Source organism: Tetrao urogallus (assembly GCF_951394365.1).
Source record: "Tetrao urogallus genome assembly, chromosome: 23".
NCBI classification, from domain to species: Eukaryota; Metazoa; Chordata; class Aves; order Galliformes; family Phasianidae; genus Tetrao; species Tetrao urogallus.
Window position 1 is genome coordinate 5,633,509 of NC_136836.1, and position 21,367 is coordinate 5,654,875.

Genomic DNA, 21,367 nt, shown 5'->3' on the forward strand with positions numbered 1-21,367 from the left:
CTGGAGACACAAAGGAGAAGCTCCACCTTCCCAGGGACAGCGTGAGCCTGCGGCCGGAGCGAATGCAGGGCACGGGACGCCCAGCAGCCTTGGCCCAGGGCCAGCCCTCTGCAGGCAGGGCAGGAGAAGCAGGGAACATAGCAAGACGAGGCCACATAAAGGGGCTCTGACGCAGCCCACGGCCTTCTGGCTGTCACTCACACACCTGCCTCATCCCCCAAAAATGACTTGGCTCCTTTGGGTCAAGGCCACCCAGGACTCAGCCTTTCCCCGCCGTCCAGGTGGAAACACGTTCACAAGCCTATGGAAAAGGCATGCTGCTGTCCTCGCCCGAGGTCTCTGCACTCCTGCTGTCCCTCGCCGTTTCTGCAGCATGCTCAGCAGCCTCCAGCTTCTTTCTCTTCTTCAGGTGGTGCAGGTGGGCTTTGGATCGTGTGTGAGCTGGAGGAAGAGGCAAACAAGCTTTTAACTCTGGGGAACCTGGGGAAGGGAGCTCCTAGCCTGATTTGCTCTGCATCAAACAATCAGGGCGCAGCCTTCAAGCCTTCCCCTGAGGAGAAGAAGGTGGGAAAGGGAAAAGTCCCGGGTTTGTATGCAGAAAGCCCCCAGCTGTCAGGATGCAATGCCCCGCAAGTTTGCTCTACCTGAGCTTCCACCTGCAGGAGGAAAGAAAGGCAAGTGTTAGCAAACACTGCAGAATGTGCATGAAGAGCAGTGCTCCATCAGCCCATGGAACGAGGCCAGGATCATTTGTAAGCCTAGATGTGCCTGCACCGCAGCACTGGGTGCATCACAGAGCAGACAGGGACGGAGCCCAGAGCACAGTTCTGCTTTTGCACAACTCCAGGGCAAGGCCTGCAGCTACGAGAGCCCTGCAGGAGTCTGACGGGAGCAGAGGTGTGATCCCAAGGAAGCAAATTGCACTGACAAACCAGGGCAGCAAGAGCTGCACTTCTGTTTGCTGCCAAGGGCAGCAAAGCCTCCCATGTCAGTGGTATTATCTACAAAGCAGGAGCTCTGTGTAACCAGACCAATGTAACAGCAGCAAGGCAGTTTCGCTGTTGCCAAGAGATCAGAGTGGCAATTAAAGCAGCAAACTTTTCAAGCAGGGCCTTAATTAAACAATGGTATGTTCTTGCTGAATCAAGGCCCTGAGGTGTTTTCCAGTCATCCTCTTCTGTCAAAGGATAAAATTGCAAAGCTGCTGCTTCATCGCAACACCGTGGGGTCACCCCCAGCTTGAAACAAAGTCACAGCCCTTACAGTTTGTTGTAAGCAATGCCAAAGCTCAGAGCAGCTCAGGAAGCACTGATTTCAGCGGTGCCACACACTGTAAAGTTAGAAGTTAAAAATCTCCTGGAGCCAGCGGGGTTTTGGGGAGCAGACCCAGAACTACCCAGAACTTAAAGCAGGAGAGCAGACTGCAGGCTGACCCAGCCCCCACTACTGCCTTCACTTCCTTTTGAGCTCTCGCATTTTACAGTTAAATAGCACCAAGTTTGGGGCAATCCTTCTCCTGCCATCTGGGATTGCAGCCACATCCAGCAGGATGCAGAGAACACACAGCTGGTCGTGGTTTGAAATGGTGCTCGCATCCATCTCAACCTGGGACGACGTCCCCAGAGGAGAAGCTGTTGCAACTGTTGTGTCTGATGTTCCCACCCTGCCATACATCTTTACAACTTGCTGCACCTGGAAGGACAGCACGCATTCTGCTAATTTTCAGAGTTCTCTGGCTCTGAAGCTTCTTGAAAGTACCTCCAAGCTCCAACACCTGAGACTGGCTGCAATGCCAGTTATACTTACAAACTGGTCTGGTGGAAACGGCCTTCCCACAGCGGGCCAACTCCCACCTCTGTTTCCAGCAGTTCCCTGGATCAGAGGTAATGAATGGCTCATTCAAATCTGATCACCAATGATCTGGGCACGGCTTATCTTTGCGTTATCTCTGCATATTCCGCATTCGGGCAACACAAGGAGGTTTATCAGTTCCATTTCTGCAGTGTTTCTCAACTACTTTCTGTTTCTGGTTCTCAGCATGAGCCTCACAGCACTGATAAATTCTGTTAACCTGATTCCAACAGAGCGCTTTTAAACTAAGTCCACTGAAAACAGAAAATCCTTTACTATCTGGGAATACCTTTTTTTTTAATATACAAATAAGAAAAATTATAGCAAAACCAAGCAAAACCACGCCATTACAGACATTAAGAACCTTTCTTCTCACACAGCATTTCAGAAAATCTGAATCTGCTCTGCTTTTAGACCAGCTGAAGTGCTCACAAGGACGAGCTGGGGCCGAACGCAGGCATCTCACGCAGAGCCCAGCGCCTGGCGTGACGGCAGCGCAGCGCAGTGCTCCCCAGGTGCCGGGGCAGCCCGACGGACGGCTGCTGTGGCACAGCTCCCGCACCCCCCTCAGGCCTCGCAAATGGCTGCTTTCACGCACGGGCTGTAAACAATCCCTGAAAGCCCAGGATCGTGTGCTGAGGGTCACCTGGCCACGCAGCGCCAGCCGAGGAGGCCGCCTCACGTCGCTCCCTGCGCGCAGCCCCGCTGTGCCGAGCCCCGCAGGCCCTACCTGCCCACTCCCTGTCCCCGATGATGACTCTGCTGCAGAGCTCGCACACACGATGGCTCCGTTTGTTCTCCTTCACATCACACTCCATCTTTACCGGCTCCACGGGGGGCTTGCGTCCCTGTCGAACACATGATGCCTCAAATGAGTTTCCATCCAGAAAATCTGCCACGGTTGTGTTCACTTCAGTAGGGTTTGGGCTGTGAATTTTCTATACTCAGATATAATGTCAGGAGGACAGAAGATGCACTTTTACTATGCAAGACCAGTGGAGTGCTGAGCGCTGGGAGAAACTCTCAGCTTCGACACTGCTACTGCAAACAGAAACACACATGGCTGATAAGGACACAGACAGCCCCAAATGTGGGAGAGACCGAGTGCCAAGTTACGGGGTCTGCAGTAACTGAGGAACAGGCTTCTCAGGCACAGCTCACACCTCAGTGCTGCTTATCCCATACCTGGATGAAGCTCTCCACAATCTCCAGAGCAGGCTTCAGCACATCTTCCTCCCACCGCAGGAGATCAGACACCTCCAAGCCGTACACTGGGGGCACGTTGGGGCCAGGACCTACGAGGACACAGAGGTGAGTGCCACCATCCCCCAGCCTGGTGCCCAGCACCCCGAGCAGTCAGCACGCAGGCTCTGTGGGTTTTATACCTCAAGAGAATCTGCTCTTTCATCAACCTGTCCTTCAGCACTCAGGAGCAAATAGCATCAGCCTTTCTGGAGCCAAAATTACCTGAGACCTCAGCTTGCGGGCAAACAGCAGTAACACCTCAGACTCAAGGCAAGCAACTTCATGATTGCCTGCCTTCAGGACAGCATTAAAAGTCAGAGCACAGTAAGCAAACACTTCATTGCTACCATGGTCCACAGGAGGCCACAGAGAATGAAGAGCTAGATGGATGCACAAAGCCATCACACAAAGCTGTGCTTACAAGGAGGTGCACGCACAGAGCCTGGGTGATGAATCTTTTGGTGCAGGCTCTTGTTCAACTGTGCTGCTCAGAGCTGTCATTGCTGGTGTGGCTGCAGCAGTTCTCAGCTCACAAAAGCGGGCTGAACGGGAGCTGCTTTGTCAGTGCCTCCACCTGACAAGGCAGTTACAAATCCACCACTCTGCCCTCGCAGACTCAGTATGAGGGTGGGGGGCACTGGCTGCAGCCCACTCAGGCAGCACAGCCACAGCCAGAGCACACCGCTCCCTTTGGTGGCAGTGCTGGCCCACAGTGGCTCAACTGCCAGCAGCCATCGGGCACACAGCCCTGCTCGGACAAAGCCACCAGAGGCTGCCGCGTGCCAGGCTCCAGCAGGTGCTGCTTTTTATTGCTATAACCACAAACAAGTTCTTGATAGGACTGATCTGAAGCACACCTGCCACCAGAAAGGTGAGCCACATCCACCAAACACATGGCTCCATGAAAGCTCTTGCACTCTGTTCAAAGCCTATCTTTTGACTCGAGTTTCCTCCTGCCTTTTGTTGTTGTTGTTGTTGTTACTGTTTTGCCCCTACCGAGCACCTTTCAACAAGTGCCCGCCTCCCAGCTGCTGCTACTGGCCCTGCTCCAAGGCTGGGCTGATACGTGGAAGCCCTGCTGGCTCCCTGCCACCCCAGCAAGCAGGGCCTGGTGTAGCCAATGGGCTCTAGTCCCTAATCCAGCGGGCATCTGTCAGCTGGGCTCCTTGCCTCATACAGGGGATGTGTGCGAGGGCCTGCTGGGCATCCCCTCAAGATCCTGGGGGCTGCAGGGATGCTGCAGCCTGCTTTCATCCATGGCTGCTGGGCACAGGGCCAAGCACTTGGTTGCATTGCTCCTGAGAGGGGAAGATCTTCCCTTGACAGGCAACCAGTGTGCACAGCAGAAGCAGTGAGAAGCTGTCTCTCTGAGTGTCTGGACAGACAGCTGGGGGCAAAATGAACATAGGCAGCATCAAAGCAGGGGAGAAGAGACACGAGAGCAGGGGTGGTGAGGCAGCACAGGAACAGAGGACTCACGTTTCAGGAAGCGGTTTCGGACCCATTTGTTCTGCCTCCGAGCATATCTCTTGCTCACCTGTTTCAGGGCCTGGATCCCTTTGAAACAGAGGATGTAAAAGTACTGTGTCAGCACAACTCTACAAACTGAGCTTGAAGCAGAATGAGAAGAGCCTGTTGGCTCCAACAGGGGGGAAGTCATACAGGACAAAAGTTTCCTTTGGATAGTACCATGCTTGCTTAACAGAAATGTTTCTGCTATCAGTTTGGAGGTCTCCAAGCCAGCAGGGAGAAGCAGTCAGCACAGCAAATCCCCTGTCAGAATGTAGGGGCAGTATCAGCACAGAAGGGCTGGACAAAGTATCCCAAATGCCCTCAAATAAGTACTGGGGGAAAGGGCCCCAAACCGGTGCCCCAGAAGCTTCCAGCAAGTAGGACAATCTTTTCATGGGCTGTCCTGCTCTCCTAATCCCTAACCTGAATATTTCTCTGTTCAAATAGAACTCAAGATTTCTTGTTCCATCCACAGTGAATCTACAGGATCATCTATCACTGTACAACCTCAATGTTCAGTATCAGACTTATTGTATCCCTCTGTAATCTTCTCTTTAACAGACACAACAAAGCACTTTAGTACCAGCCCTGTTTAAGCATTTCTGTGGTTTCCTCGGTGTCCATCTCCTTTGAACTGAACTCTCACTGTCTGACTGCCTAGTACCTCTGCTGTGCTGAGGAGCAGAGCAGCCCTCTAACAGCACCACATTTCTGAGCTCTATTTCATTTCTTCTTTCTGGCCTTGTTCTCCACAACATGCAGAGCCCAGCTGGGATTCTATCACCCACATCACTGGTGCATCGGTTTCAGATCCCAGGTCACTATCTGCCCAATACATCTTACAAGAGGATCTGAGGGAAAGGAGGGAGGAATTATCTGGATGTGCTCAGAGATGCTCTGGAATGCCGAGTCCCTGTCCTTCTGGTCTAGCTGAAGTGAAAACTGCACGGAGAAGAGTACAACCCAACTCCAGCAAGACCTGTCCCAGGTCTGAGCTTGCTTCAGACCAAGCTCTGTCACCTGGAGCTGCGCGGGGCGGAGGGACGTAGGGTACACAGGGTGCTCCTCCCACCTTTTTGCAGTAGCAGGGCACTGGTCTCAGGTGAGCAGTTCCCCTCACTGACAAGATACTCATGAAACTCCTTGAAACCAATGGACTGGAAGATGCCGTGCTGATAATCCTGCCTGGAGAGGAAGACAACAGCCAAGAGTCAGGGCCATCTCTTTCAGAACAGTGGGTGACCCCAACCTTCCCTGTGACAGTTGGGCTTCTGTGTCTCAACCTGTAGTGAGGGACACCCCAGGTGACACAAGACTGTGGCATTAGGGGACAAGCTAGACACAGGAACACACAGCAATGCCTTCAGTGAGGGAGCTGGCTTCTCACCCACCGATTTTCGGTCACCTTTTCTTGATTGTAGCGTTGGTGGAAGTCCCGCAGCTCTTCCAGCAGCCCTGCAGCCAGCATATCATCCACCCGCTGGTCCAGCCGTCGGTCCAGAGCTGGGAGGAGGAGGGCAGGAGTTGCTCAGCTGCTCAAGTCATGCACCTGGAGACCCACAGCTGGACCTTCTGCACTCCCAGCCTCCTGATCCATATGAAGAAGGCAGAGCCCAGCAGGCGAGGAGAATGAGTCCTCTGTCATGCCTGCTGATGCCAAAGGAGTTGCTGCCTTCTCCAGTGAAGAGGCTGGGGCAGGAATAGGGAGTCAGCCTTCACCCCTCATCACATTGTGCAGTCAGGAGCTGTGCAAAGCCCACTCTCACCTGCCTGGTCTGCATGAAGCCACAAGATACAAGAGTGCGGGTATTTTAGGGGCCCCCCTAAGGGTCCCCCACCTTCCTCCTCCTGCTGCTGCTGCAAGATTTCACTGTGGGGGATCCCCGTCTCTTCAAACACTTGGAGGCTCCTGTAAGCAAAGACAGACAGAGCTCAGAGGCTGGGTAAGGATGAGCTTTTCCATTTCCCCAGCAGCCCTGGGGGCTCCAGCAAAGGGAACCGCAGACATTCACTGCGATCCAACCCTCTCATGTGGGGGAAGGGCAGGCTTCAGCTCCCTCCGTGCCCAGCATCCCAACCACACCCGAGTCCTAGGGGTGCAGAGCAGAGTACAGTGGTGGCACCCCAGAACACAGCCACCCACTCCTGCCTGGCACCGGCACAAGTGCTGCAGGGGACGGGCTTCTGGCTCCAGCCCTGCCCTTTCCAGCCAGGCAGGGATGCAGGTAAGGGGCCAGCACTGTCAAAGCTGGAGGAGACTGTGAGACATCAACACCAGGGAGCCAGAGGAAGCCGCACAGTGTGTCCTTCCCTCTGTCCCCCTCCCCCCCCACACACACCGTGTGAATGGGGTGGGCGGTGTTCTGCTCCCCCCAGGGCAGGGCAAGGCTGGGACGGGCCTGACGAAGCAGCAGGCCTGGTCTTGCTGCAGTGCTGTTCCCACAGAGCTCAGGTATGTTACTCAGCCAGCCCAGCAACTTGCTCTTTAAATAGCTCTAGATAAACCCTGCTACTGGGGCAGGGTAATGGAAGCAGCCCCATCGCACACAAGCCAGCAGGGCTGCACAGCCATGGGTCTCAGCAGCACAGATACCAGTTTCCCAGCACCAGTGCTCCAACATTCCTAGAAGGCTCGCAGTACCCGTTTGAGATGGGATCCTGCCATGCTCCCAGGCACACAATTCCTCTGGGACAGGGTGAGGGGCTGAGCACACCGAGCTTACCTGGCCACTTTGCGCTTGTCGTTGGGGTGCAGCTTGGCTGCCATCTCTGGGTCTACCTGGCTCAGGCGGCGATGGAGATCAACAGCATCCAGCTGCTCCAGCTCCACTTTCCTGTCAGTGACTGTCCCAGACACCAGGCTGGACTTCTCCTGCGAGGTGCAAGGCAGCCCTGAGCCAAAACAGTCACCTGCATGCAGGCCAGCATGAGCGAGATGACCTACGGCCCCAGGGGCCTTTGGTTTTCCGTGCCCCACTCTAGCAAGGAAGTACCATGCCAAGCTGTGTGAAGCCTGCCCTGAACACAGGGCTCACTGCTCCCCAGAGGGATTCAAAGCCCCACCACAATACCTTGGTGTTGACAAGGACCTTCCAGAGCAAAGACTCAATGTAGTAGTTGGTTCCTCCCACCACAATCGGGATCTTGTCTCGAGCAAAGATATCTTCAATGTGCTACAATCAAGGAGCACAAGCACAGACACATGGCAGGGAGAAAGGGCTGCAAGGAGATCCCCCCCCTTCCTGCACCACACAGCCCGTGAGCAGAGCAGTGTTACAGCTCTCTGGTCTCTTCCAGCCCTCTTCTACCTGTGCCAGCCACTGCTGAGATTCAGGGACACTCAGGAGGGGCAACACCTGGCTCAGCACTGTTGCTGTACAGCAGGCTTCCTGCCCTGCCAGCCCTGAGGAGGGGCTGCCCTCACTGTTAGCGGGGAAAAAGTAGATCCAAGCCCCTCTTGCCAGCGGTATCCCCTGAGAACAGGAGTTTGTTGCTATGCAAGGAGCACAGGACTGACGTGAGCACTGATCTCTCTTGCAGGCCTATCTGTGGAGGAGGGAAGTCCCTGTCTGCTCGGCCAGGCAGGCTGCAGCACAAAAGGATATCAGGGCCACAGCTTTGTCTCTGAAATCCACCACTGTGTAGTTGGACACGAGAGGATCCACAAAGCTGATCATGTGGTGTCTGCACAGGCGCTGCTCCTGAGGAGAAACCTTGTTTGTGATGATGTCCAAGCCCTTGTACACCTGAGGAAGAGAAGACTGCGTTGCCCACCTCAGCATGCACACCCTATGGAGCCCCACCAACCTCTGCTTCTCCCTCCAGGCACAACAGTTCTCTGCCCTTGCTGACCCCTTCAGACTGGGCAGGTCTACCAAGACGTGTTCTGCCCAGGAAAGGCAGCAGGAATCTGCTCCTGCAAGGGGCCAAATTGCTTCTGTTGGCATTTGCTCCTGCCCACAGAGGAGATGAACCATGAGTCCAACTGCTTGCAATTGCTTTCCTGTTCTGACCCTGCAGTTACTGATGAAAAGCCTGATGGAGTAATCAGAGCACGGTCAGTGTAACTGGCACAGCCCAGCTCCGAGGTTCAGCACTTCAAAATGAGCATGATCATCTCCAAGCTGCAGCTACACGCTCAGGTGTGCCTCTTGACAAGCACCATCCCCCAGCACAGTACAAAATCTTGTTTGGGGACAAGGACCACTTCTTCCTACAGCACGCACATCTCTCTCTGTATGCAGCATGCAATGTCATGGAGCCTCCTGAACATACTGATGGTTGCAGCTCATGCGCACCTTCAAAGCCTGCTTTCTGCTCCTCCCAGGCCAGTCAGCCAAGCAGAGGAGAAAATCAGGAGGTCAGTGCCTCTGGAAGAAGGGAGCATCACATCCTCCTTGCAGAGCCCCTAGGAGCCCCCCAGCAGCTTCAGCATTGCCTTGTGTGGGGCTGCAGACTGGCTGTCACTGAGTCACTGTCAAAGATGTTATTCCCCTCTCCTTCCCTGCTCCCAGCCCCCTCACATGCCAGGCAGCAGTGACCTACATCAGGAAACAGCCGAACAAAACAAACCTGGCAAGAAACAAACAAACAAGCCTGCTGAGAGCTCTGAAATGGAAGGAGTGGAGCTGGCATGGAGCAGTGACTGCACGCTGCTGGTCTGCACCGCCCACCAGGAACTGCTGGTGAGAGCCAAGAGCAGCGTCTCGCTGCTTCCAGGCACGTGTTTCATTTTGAGGCTGGGATATTCAGCCTGGGAGAATACTCCTGGGAGATGCTGGCCTCAGCTGAGCAGTTAAAAGCAGAGCAGAAAGGAAAGCCACCCAAACCAACCTTTGGGAGCATTCTTGGTAAAGATCCAAAGTAACCTGTGATCCCTGCAGTGCTGCAGCCCAAACCCCCTGCCCTGGGCACAGCCAACAGCCGCCCTGCAGAACTGAACAGAGTGGGGACCCACAGCCAGCATGCTGAGGGCAGCTGCCAGCAGGCACGTGGGGCAGTGGGCACATAAAGCCCTTCTGTCCTGAGTGTGCAGCTCTGTGCCAAGCCAAGGACTGTGCGCGCCCTGTGCCAGGCAGAAGCCAAGGCTCTGAGCTGTGCTGAGGGCTCAGGGAAGGTACATGCAGCTCAGCATCTCTCAGCTCAGAGTGGCTTTCTACCATGTTGGTAGAAGGGACTGGATATGGAAGCAGTCATTTCCTCCTCTATCTACCAGAAACCACCCCAGCCAGAGGCCAGGCTTCCAGAAACAAACGTCCCCTTAATCCCCCTGAAAAGCAGCCAAGCCTCCAGCTGCAGCACGGCCTTCTCCTGCCACCACGCAGGTCCCAGACAGAAGGACAAGGTGACACAGAGGTGACCTGTGGGCAGGAGGCACAGCGCAGCAGCCAGGGACGAGCTGAGGTTACTGGAGCAGGGAAGCCTGATCCTGCACTCAGCAGTCATGCGAGCTGGGGCAGCTGAACCTGCAGACTCTCCCTTCCTGTCTTGCCTAACCCTTCTGGCTGCTTTGAAGGCAAGTGCCAGGCTCTGCCCCTCAAGAAAGGCTGGCCTGGGGGCAGGAAGCAGGGGGAGAGGCAGGGCAACCAAGTGCTCTTTCTTTCTGCCTTCTGGGTGCAGGAGATCAGCAGACAGGAGGAGCAGCCTGCAGGGCAGCTCTGTGCCAGTGTGACCGGTGGTGGGCTGCAGCCTACTGATCGCCTGCCCTGCTGCTTTGGCTCAGTGCCTTCCAGCCCCGACAAGGGCCCTGCACCCCCCGCAGCTTCTACACGTCTGCCAATGTCCCAGCCAACACACAGCCCTAACAGGGCTTCCAGCACCCACGCAGGCAGGGCCAGGGCTTACACTTTACACTGAATCCCCCCCAAGGTTCTGCTGGGGATTAAACACTGAGCTCCTTCCTGAATATCTGGAAACAAGAGGAGGAATGTGGTGTCAGTGTGTGGGCTGGGAGGGAACAAAGGCAGCCTTTACACACACGCAGCCAGCACAGAGGTTTCCACCAGCTGGCTGTCGGCACAGCCACGGACCCGAGATGTCCTCCCGACACTCATTTCTATTTTCAGCAGGCAGCTCAGATAAGCCTTTGTTGCTTTCCAAGGCCCCAAAACAGATTAGCAGCAGCCTGGAGCAGCAGGCCTCTGAGACACTGCACACAAGCTGAGGACTAAAGGTGCTTAGCCCTGGCCACAGCCTCCCGTCTCTTGCTGAGAGCCAGCAAATCAGTCCCAGGGCTCGAAGCGCTCGGTCGGAAACTAGGCACCAACTCTGGATGGGAAAACTGACACAGGAGGCACAAAGCAGCCCTGAGCCCCCAGCCCCTCATCCGCCATGGAGGGGGCAAGGCAGCGTCCTGGGCATGGTCGTGGCAGCCCCACACAGCAGACCATCCCTAGCTGGGAAGGGCTCACAGAGTACTGGAGATCTCCAGCAGCGAGGGGTGGAGGGAAGAACCGAAGGCAAACCAGGGTGAAAGGGAAGAAAAATTCACCCCCCTTCTATACACTCTGCCACAAGAAAGCTGTCAGCAGAGCTTTGGCCAAAGCTCTTAAGACGTCCTGACCAGACACACTAACTGACAAACGTACCCAGTGTGCCACAACAGCCTCCAGAGGACTTCCTCAACTGCTCAGAGGTACGACACCCAGGAGGGACACTGGGACCAGGGAGGATGGGGGGGCCTCCAGCACACTGGCACCAGGATCGCCGCCTTCTCACTGCTTTGCTGGGAACAAAGCAGGACTGCCTTTACCCTGCTGGGCTTCTCTGGGGAAACTATATGCTTCTGAAGGAAGCACATCCCTTTCTGGGATGTGAATAGCAAGAATAGCAAGAATAGAACGAATAGCAAGAGAAAGGACCAAAAAAAAATAATAAAGAAACTCATCAGATTAACCAGAGCTCCAGAGCTGCCTTGCAGGCATCAGCTAAGTCTGTAACTTGATCACAGCAACCCACAGCCACAACAAAGGCACCCTGGGGAGAGGCCTGTGTACCAGAACAGGTGGGCTTGGGCTCCCAGCCCCTCCCCGAGCCTGGCTGCAGCTCCAACAGCTGCCCAAAAGACACTGCCAGCGTTGTCAGACCGTTGCAGCGCTCAGATGGGCGCAGCCATGAGCGGGGAGCAGGGCTCTGGGCGATGTGGCCGCTGGCAGCTGTCACTTGAGAATGAGCAGTGGGGTTTTTAAAGCCCCGCAACTCTTCCACAAGCCTACTGGTGTCAGCGCTGTGTAGCAGAGGGATACACAGCACAGAAACCTATTCCACAGGAACAAAGCCGGTGTGAAAGCAGACCCAGTTGGCTGCCGCGGCCGCCTAAGCGGGGCACGGGGGTTAGTGGAACGAGGTGGGGGAAGGGCAACGCGCTGCGTTAGCTGTGCCTGCAGGCGGCCGCCCCACGAGGCCACACTGAATGCAGGCACAGCGCAACGGCACCCGGGCTGCTCAGCTCTCGTTCCACAGTCACGCTAGAATGAGATTAAAAGGAAAGGAGGACAAGAGCCACTCGAGCTGAGATGCCATTGGATGCCTGCAGCCAGAATCCTCCAAGTGACTGCATTCCCACAGTGGGATGTGAAACAACCAGAGCACAAAATGCATGCTTCAAAGCATCCACCAGCACAAAACAAGACTGAGCAGCACACCAGTCGGCTCCAGAACCGTGCAGAGCTCTGCGTGCAGCAACAGCCTCACATTCCAGGATCACACCAGTCAACATCCGTTTCCATTACGAAAACCCAACGTATGCTGTGCTGGTGCTCACTGCAAGGCCTGCAAAAATCAGCATTTCAAGGTGCATAAATGGACATAAATAACAACTCTAGAGCTTTTCTGGATCAGGATGGTTAGCGTGGTGAGAGGCACCTGACACAGATACTGCAGCAGCACATGCCTTGGAAGCCTCACAGCCACCAGCTAAAAGCTGCCTGGTGCAGACAGACATCCCAAGAAAACCAGCACAGTCCCACTACAGGTGTGCGGAGCTCCAGGGGGTACCTGGGGACCACTGGGAGCACCGAGAGCCCCAGAGACACCCAGGTGCACAGACACAGGTCCAGGAGCGAAGGCCATGACGTGGGACAGCGTGGGGCAATGCAGGCCCTGCACAAAGGTCTCTCCGGGATTCCGTGCTTTTAAACTCCAGACTCTGTCCCCATGAGTTTAAGGCAAACACTTAAAATAAAATTAAAGCTGTCTGATCACTCATTTTAAATGACGGACGGGGTGCTCACAAACTCAGCCCTGCAAGAGAGCCACTGAGCCCAGCGTCAGCAGCCCCGAGCAGGAAACAGAAGGTGGGCACGAAAAGTGCAGCACGAACGGCAAAGCCTGCCGTGCTGGGGTTAAACACCTCTTTAGGGAGCGTAACCAACACGCTGAACGGGCTGCGGGTCTAGTGGGGGGCCTCTCGCAGGCCCCAGGCCCGCCTCAGACAACCGCGAACGGATCCCGGGCTCCCCGGCAGCGCGGCCTACTGCGGCCTACTGCGGCCTACCGCGGCGCCGCATGCCTTCCGCGCAAGACGCGCCCTCCCCGCCCCCGCTGCGCTGCCCGCCCCCCCCGGCCCGGCCCCCCCGCAGCCTCCCCGGTCCCACGCCGCCCGTACCTGCATGGAGTCGGCGCTGACGATCTCTCCGCCCAGGCGCAGCCCCAGCTGCACGGCCAGCGCCGACTTCCCGGTGCCGGTGGCGCCCAGGATCACCACGAGCGGCCGCGGAGGCGAGGCCCGGCCCAGGCACAACGCCGCCGCCATGACCCGGCCCGGCCCGGCGGCTGCCATGGAAACGGGCGGGCGGGGCGGGGGCGGGCTGGGCCGGGGACGCCCGCGGAAGGACCGGGAGGGCGGCCCCGGGCTCTTGCACCGCCCCGGGCCGCGGTCCCGGCCGTACCCCGTCGTGTCCCGGGCTCCCGGCCGCAGCCCGCCCGCGTCCCAGCGCTGATCCCGGCCGCGCTCCGGGTCCCGGTCCCGGTTCCGTTGCCGGCCCCTTTTGATCTTCCGCGGGCCAGCTGGAGCTGAATTGTGCCCCAAAGCGCCCGGCGGGGAAAGAAGGGGGGGCAAGACGGGGTGGGAAGGATGCCGTTACCGTGGCAACGGGGCAGAAGAGCCGAGGCTGTTGCCATGGCAACAGAGAGGAGCCCGTTGCCGTGGCAACCGCGGCAGCCTCCTCCCAAAGGCAGAGGCAGACTCGTCACCGTGGCGACGCGGGAGATGGGGAGCCGAGGCTGTCGCCGTGGCAACAGAGAAGAGCTGGGGATGGGGGGGGTTGTTGCCATGGTGACGGCGGGGGGGGTTTGGTTATCCCGGCGGCGCCGCTCCCCTGCGACACGGATCCTTCCAGCAACTGGAGCGGGGTGCTGCGGGTGGGGGTTCAAAACATCTGCGGTTGGAGGTGCGAGATGGCAGCGGGCACAGCTGACACTCCTGAAATGCAGAGCGAGCAGTTGGGGACAGGAGGGCTGCGCGGTCATGTTGTGCACTTAGCAGCGCCGTTTTCACGTCTCATACCATGCCAGTGAAAGGGGAGACATCTGCTTTAGGAACTGGGAGTGTTCGGGTAGGTACTTATGGACATGGGTTTTAAGCAGGGGAACTGAAAGGTGCGTGCAAAACTGCCACTGCTCCTCCACTGCTGATGGTCAGCTCAGGCCACGGAAGCCGTGAAAAAGAAGTGAAGTCTGTAACGTCCCACATCCTTTAGCATGAGAGGAAAAAGTCCGCCTTTCCACAAACCTCGTTGAAATGGCCGGCCTGCACACAACAAAACCGCGGGGCCGGGGACATGCAGGCTTTGTTTCCTGCTTGCCAGCGAGGTGTCAGATTTAGGTCACCCTGCCCCATGTTTAAGCTGTGGTTCCTGCGAGCTGCCCCTAATGCAGCTCTGAAGCGCTTTGACACAGCGCAACACAGCGTGCAGAAAGCGTGAAATATTGCAGGGAGCAGGGATGTGTGAGACCCTGCACAGGAGCACTGCTGCTTCAGCCTGGCTGCCTGGGGTGAGCGCTGCTCTGCTCGGCAGCAACAGGACTCTGCATCCCTGCCACTCGGAGTGAGATTTCTGCTGCCACTATGAATGAAACCCAAAAGCACTGAGTTCAGGGAAGGGGGGGAGAGTACATGTATATGTATAATTTAATCCACGCGGCAGATATGGCTGCCCAAAATTCTCCTTGAAGCAGGCAGATTGCATTCTCCCCCAACGAGCTATAGGGTTACTGGCAGCCCCTATGGAAGGCAGCAAGCCACAGAATGCCCCGAGCCCATTAATGGAGTGTTTGGTTACACCAAGGCCCCTCGGAGCCCTGCACAGACTCTGTCCCCTGTACCAATAAACTCACTTAAAGGGAGGAAAAATAATCCAGGTGATTCATCAGCTGTACCCACTCACATTTCAATTGCTGGGACAAAGAACACAGCCCTGGTGCAGGGTGCATTCACTCCTGCTTGGGCCCTGAGCACCCCAGACAGCCCAAAACAGCAGCCAGGCTGCTGGCCCCTCCACCTCCCCTTTGCAGAGCATTGAAGTGCGATGAATGGAAACCCACAATGAACGGAAACCCACAGCCACCCACATGGAAAACGCCAACCCAGGCCATCTTTGCAACTTATTTATTTATGAAGTGTGAGGTAATGAAGAAAGTGCTAAATCCAACCACAGTGTTAACTAATGGTTCTCAGCAGGTCAGCAGAGCCATCCCTGCCAGCACCTCAGGGTGTTCCCTCCAGCCCGAATCCTGCACCGCCTGAAGCGTTGCCGGGGGCTTCAGGCAGCTGTGGGCAAAGGGGTGGCAGCAGGGTTGGGGGGAAAAACAAGGAGAACCCGTTACTGCAAACGGGTGGGTTGGAGAGCTGCGAGGTGGGAACCAGCCTCTGCCGGGACTCGGCTCAAGGTTCCAGCAGGAATCAGCTCCTTCCTGATCTCCCTAAAGTGCAGCAGGATGGAGCCTTCCAACAGCAGAAGCTCCCCACCCCCTCCAAAAAAAAAAGTTTCATATAAAAAAGCAAACTCTTTAGCAATACTTCTCAAAAAGTGGTACAAAAATACAGTATAAAAACACAGCCTCCAGTATAAGACTCGCAGTTACAGCAGCAGTTTCTAGAACACAAAGTCCAACACAAACTACTGCGTGAAGTGGTAAGAAAGTGAGGGACAGCCTCACCAAGCCAAGGGAGCAGGGGATGGCCTGCAGGGCACCGCTCAGGTCAGGGTCACATGTCCCCGCCGCCGTCCCTGCTGGAACCCATCCCAACATGAGCCACACAGCGCGCCCCACTGCAGCAGTCGATGGGGGCGTCCTGGGATGGACGCGTGGGGCGGCTCCTGCAGTGCCAGTGGTGGATAACAGCTGCAGGACAAGCAGCACGGCGAGACGCAGCGAGCCCCTGGGCTGAAGTCACCGAGCAGCGTGGAGCCACCGCCCCCGGCAGCAAGGGTTCAACAACCAAAGATCAAGAATGTGCAAATCGAGAGGGAACCGTGGGGCTGCGGGGCCAGGGTGCAGGCAGGTCCATGCTAGAGCCCCTTGAGCTGCGCGATCTGTCTGAGCAGCTGCATCTGCCGCAGCCGCAGCTGCCGCTTCTCGGCTGCCATCCTCCGCTCAGCGCTGATGAGCGACTGCAGGTACTCGGAGGATTTGCTCAGGATCACCACCTTGGGTGTCTTGGGGCAGCTGGCCAGCCCAGGCACCTGGTCCCGCAGCGCCAGGAAGCGTGAGCGCAGGTCATTGCGCCGCTTGCGCTCCAGGTAGTTGTGGTTTTTCCTCTTGGCCACATCTTCGCTGTCAGAGCCGGGGGCAGCTTTTGGCAGAGCGGGGTCAGGCAGCGCGTGGGAGGGGGCGGGGGGTTCCGCAGTGCTCAGCAGCTCCTCCTCGTCCTGATGCAGGGATTTGGGCTGGGCACAGGTGTCTGGCGGTGAACGGGCGGCGTAGTTGTGCTGCTGCTGATGGATGGAGATGTGGAAACGCTTCATGCAGGGGTCCAGGGGGTCAGCACGCAGGGTGATGGTGACCGGCTTCCGCAGGCTGAGCGATTGCCTCTTCTCCACCGTCACCACATCGATCTCTTCGCCCTCTGTTCACAACGGACATGGAAAAAACAATCCCCGTTATCTGAGAGCCCCTCAGCCCGTGTGTCTCCCTGCAGCCTTGGCCATTCCCTGCTGCCGTACCCCAAAGTTTCTCATGCTCTGCAAAGCCACCCCATGACCTCCACAAGGTATCTGTGTGATTTTAAATGCTCTTTCAACACTACCAGGCAGATTTCCCTCTACAGACACGTGTCCAGACCCCCCAAAACCGGGCCGGGCCTTCACTGTTGCCCTAGGAGTAACACATGTCCTGGGCAAAGCAGCAACAGGCAATGCCCGAGCCCACCCGCCTGGGGAAGGGAGGGGAAGAGCTGAACCCGGAGACCAGGGAGAGGCTTTGACTCCAAAGATTGTTCCTGCTCCGACGCGTTCATGGTCCATTGGAATTGTAAATGAGGGACATGGGGGCAAAGCCGCCCTTTGTTCCCCCGACCCATTCCACACTCGGTGACTTGTTACTTTTCACAAGTGACAAACCCCATTGAGAGCCCGGCCCGACGCCCATCCCCCCATTCAGCCCAGGCTGCGGGGACAGAGGTGACAGTCCTTCTGAATCCCTGAGGGCAGTGGGGGAGGGAGAGACAGCACTGCAAGATCCAAATAATTCAAAGCCGCTAAACCACTGTGTGCCCGGTGCCACCGCAGCTGACCCCACAAAGCTCAGCGGGGCGAAGGCTGGGGACAGTGAGGCGGTCCCACTTCGCACGCGCTGCTGTTGCTCTCGCCTTAGCAGAGCAATGCCACCTTTTCCATCTCTCTTCTCTGGCTCTGAAGCCAAGTCCTGAGGTGCTCGGTGCAGCATTATCGGCCCCCGGGGCACAGCCTCGGCTCGGCCCTTCGCCAGCCTCCCCCGGTAGCCGAGCTGCGGGCCGGAATGCGACATTCACCACTGTCACAACGCGGCCGGTCTCAACCACGTGCGTACACAACTCCCGCCGCCGTCCATTAATGAAAGCCGGATCGTAGGGCCCGCCCCCGGGGGCCTCTCATTGGCCACCTGGCGGAGCAGCACCACCTCGCTCGGTTCCCGTTGGCCCGCGGCGCTGCCCATCCGCTCGGCCACTCTCATTGTTTGCAATCTGTTGCTTTTTGTTCGCGCCCACGTGGCGCGACAGAACCACTGGGACCCCCGGCCGCCCCAGCCCCGCGGATCCGGGTTAAGCCTCTTACGCCCGCGACCTGCTTACCGCGCCCGGGCTGCTAATGGCATTAAGCGCCCGGCCCTCGCCGTGACTCACCGGCCGGCAGATTTATTAACGGGGTCACGGCCCCGCGTCAGCACTTCCCGGCGGCCGTGAGCCCGGGAATGGGAACTGGTGTGGGGCGGGGGGGGCTGCGAAGCCCCGAAAACCCGCGACCCGGGGAGGAGCTGTGCCCGGCGGGGGTCAGCGCGGGCGGACGGGAGCTGCTCCGAGAGGTGGGCATAGCCCCCGCAGCGCTGCGTCCGCTGCCGTCGGTGATGTTCCGCCCGCTCCGGGCCCCCCCCGGAGATGCTCCACCTTTTGTCCCGAGGATGCGAGGCAGCGCTCGAGGTTCCGAGCCAGCAGCAGTGCTGAAAAGCTTGGGAAAAAGGCACGAGCGTCCCCCACCCCATCCTCACGGGGGACAGAGCCATCCCCAGGAGGCAGCGTCACGTTCCCTTTGTTGGCGCTGGGCCGCCCCAAAGGCTCTGCTCCGCACTCGGTGCCCCCGCACCGGACGCGCCCTTACCGGAATCGCTTTGGCCCTCCGACCCCGAGGACGGGGGCACTTTGCTCTCGGCCAGGGGACACAGGAACACGGCGGCGGGGTCCACGCAGTCACTCACAGAGCTGCCGAACCCCAGATCGGGGCCGAAGGACGGTTTGTGCGGCGCTGCCCGCGGAGTTCCCGTGGAAAGTTTCTCCGTCATCGCCTTCTCCAGCCGTTCCCGGGCCGAGAAGCCGCTCCACATGCAGTCCCGCAGAATGAAGGCACTCAGGTTGCCGAAGAGCTGCCCAGTGCCGATAAGATACTCGGGTTCGTCGGGCAGACAACAGCGCGGGGGGCATCCCCGCTCCTCCGCCGCCGAGCAGCCCGGCCGCTCCCCGAGGGGCGAGAGAGGTGGTGTGGGGACGAGCTCGAACTTCTTCCAGATGTCCTCGCTGGGAGCCGTGGAGCGGTGAAAATCCTCCCCCGCGTCGTGGTCGTAGAAGTAGTGTTGGTACGCATCCCGCTCCATGGCTGCATGGGGGGCCCACAGCCTGGGGGCGGCGGGGCCGGGAGCAGCCGCCTCCTCCGCGCCCCCACCGCGCCCCCCGCGCCCACCTCGCCCGGCGCTGCGGGTGGCGGCGGCGGCGGCTCGGAACGGAGACGCGGGCGCATTGTTCCCCCCTCTCTTATAGCCTATGTGAGACCGCCGGCCCGCCCCGCTCCCAATCGACTCCTCCATATTTGCATAAGGGGCGTGGCCTGTCCTGCCGCCCCGCCCCCTCCTCCCCCACGGGGGGGCTCAGCGCGGGGGATGCTGCGGCCGTGCCTCAGTTTCCCCCCGTGCGGGGCGCGGAGTCGGCCCGTGGCGGCCCCGGGGCGCTGCAGCCGGCGGAGCTCCCACTGCCGCCGTGTGCCGGGCGGAGAAAAGCTTCATTTGATTGTCAAATTCTTCCCATTAAGGCGGATTTGCACATTCCCAACTAAATCGCCTGCGCGGAGCGAGCGTGAGAATGGGGAAACCGAGAGCATCGGCCTCAGCACCCCAGAGCACCCATTTCTCTGCGTCCCAGTGCACCTCAGCCGCATGGAAACGTTGCGGTTTGAGGAGCCCCATCCACAAGCACGGAGGAGCTGGGACCTCTGCAAGGCGGATTTTGACTGAGGACACCCAGGCCCCGCTGGCAGCATGCAGCTGTGCATGGGAAAAGTTGGCTTATGGAGATGTGAGCTTCACCGTCCGGCTGCACACGAGGAATGAAGTGTGCACAGACAGGGCACAGATGCTGCCTGGGGACGTCCGAGGGGGCCACAGCGCTGGGGCCAGCAGAGCCCTACCTGTACACTCAGTTCCTATCCTTGGCACTTTGCATTTCACTGCTGCCAAGTTCTTTCTAAGAAGGGTAATAAACGTTGTGGAAACGCTGCCAGGCTCTGCTCGAGCTCTAACGACCGTTACAAAGTCCACCTGGGATGTGCAGCTCCAATCAGCAGCGCTGGGAGCCGGGGGGCTGAGTCCCTGAGCCCCCGCCCAGGATGAGCAGCCCGTCCAGGATGCACCCATCCCCAGCCCCGTCCCTGTTCCATCCCCGTTCCATTCCATCCCACCCCCACCCCGCCGCACCGCCCCGGGCTCCGGCTGCTCTCAGCCGCGGGCTCCGCACGCCACCTGCCGGGCGCGGAGCTGGCGGGGCCGAGATGCGCCTCTCCGCGCCGAGTTCCAACTGCGGCCCCGAACGCGCGGTGCCCCGCGGTCACTGGGAGGGTCAGTGCCCCCTGAGCGCCCCGTTCCCACCCGCAGGACCCTCTCTGCCGCCGGCTGAGCCGATGCGGGGCTCTCGGCCGCGGCTCCTTGCCTTTCCCGAGGCCTCTGGACCTCTCCAGCTTTTCCCAAGGTGCGGCAAGAGTTTGTCCCGTTCTCAAGGAGCTCCGGATGTTTCGAGGGTATGAGAGGACCGCCGAAAGGGGCTGGAGCAGCCGCGCAGCCCTTTAATCTCAGTAAAGAGCGCATGAGAGCTGTTCCTCGTGGGCTGTGCAAACAGAAGTGGGTGCCCAGAAGGGGGGTGCCTGGCGATGCAGCACTGCAGGTGGCTTCCTGGGGCTGGACAGACGCCCAGCCGTGCTCCCTTTGCAGGGGCTGCATTGCAGGGGCTGCATCACAGGAGCGGCTGGCACGGCTCCAGGGTGGCACGAGGCAGTCCCCAGCCAGTGGTGCCCTTTGGATCCCCGCTGACAGCAGGGCTGGACTTTGTTCTGGCCCCAGTGCTCCCATCAGTGCATCCCGAAGGGTGTCCCAGAGCTCCCCAGGCTGCTCCCCGCCTCTGGCCATTCCCATCCTGCAGCAGCTCCCCTGTCATCCCCGTGGGGCTCCTGGGCTGAGTCCCCACACCAACCCGCATCTGCATCTTGTCCCCCACCCCCCATTGCAACATTCTGCCTGAGGTGCCATGGGATGGATTTGATCAGGGCAGGACTGCCACGTACCACCATGCGTGTCTCCTTTGCCCCCGTGAAGCCATGGGGCCCTTGCAAAATCCTCAGGCCCCACGGGTGCAGGAACACACAAAGCACCACTACCAGAATCATGCTGAGTGCAGCAGGCAGCAAAGTGCAGTAAACAGGGGGGAAAACTGTCCCCCGGTGTCTCCTTATCCCTTCCCAGACCCATTTTGCCCACGTGCAGTGCCAGCAATGCGCTGAGCCTGGAGGTGCCCTGGGGCTGCCCCCAACAGGGAGCGGCGCTGACACCAACAGCAGCACTGTCTGGTTTTGGGTGCACTCACACATGCTCAGCTCTGGGCTGTGCCTGACCTGTGATACCGGGACGTACGGGTGGCAGGCAGGAGGCAGAGCCATCACTATCAGTGTGACCCCTTTCCCCTCCCCTGTCCCCATCCCCTGTGACCCCAGGGCCAGCGTGCGGGTGCCATCCTCAGCGACTGCTTCACAGCTGCGAGTATCCCCTGGGCATCTGCTTGGCAGAAGGTTTAACATCTTACCCACTCCCT

The 21,367-nt window shown here is 58.5% G+C and overlaps 2 protein-coding genes across 2 annotated transcripts; both read right to left on the reverse strand.

Annotated features, from left to right (window-relative positions):
• Window positions 1–301: 301 nt before the first annotated feature.
• On the reverse strand, window positions 302–13,387 carry TRIT1 (tRNA isopentenyltransferase 1; the record flags this gene model as incomplete). The annotated part of the gene is made up of 11 exons (XM_079546170.1): window positions 302–441; window positions 2,582–2,699; window positions 3,037–3,146; window positions 4,576–4,653; window positions 5,681–5,793; window positions 6,000–6,111; window positions 6,375–6,517; window positions 7,332–7,480; window positions 7,680–7,781; window positions 8,223–8,354; window positions 13,214–13,387. 11 exons carry the CDS (start codon window positions 13,385–13,387, stop codon window positions 302–304), a joined length of 1,371 nt encoding a protein of 456 aa, XP_079402296.1.
• Window positions 13,388–16,118: 2,731 nt separating this feature from the next.
• On the reverse strand, window positions 16,119–18,891 carry MYCL (MYCL proto-oncogene, bHLH transcription factor; the record flags this gene model as incomplete). Its single annotated transcript, XM_079546016.1, has 2 exons — window positions 16,119–16,675; window positions 18,402–18,891. 2 exons carry the CDS (start codon window positions 18,889–18,891, stop codon window positions 16,119–16,121), a joined length of 1,047 nt encoding a protein of 348 aa, XP_079402142.1.
• Between the last annotated feature and the right edge of the window lie 2,476 nt (window positions 18,892–21,367).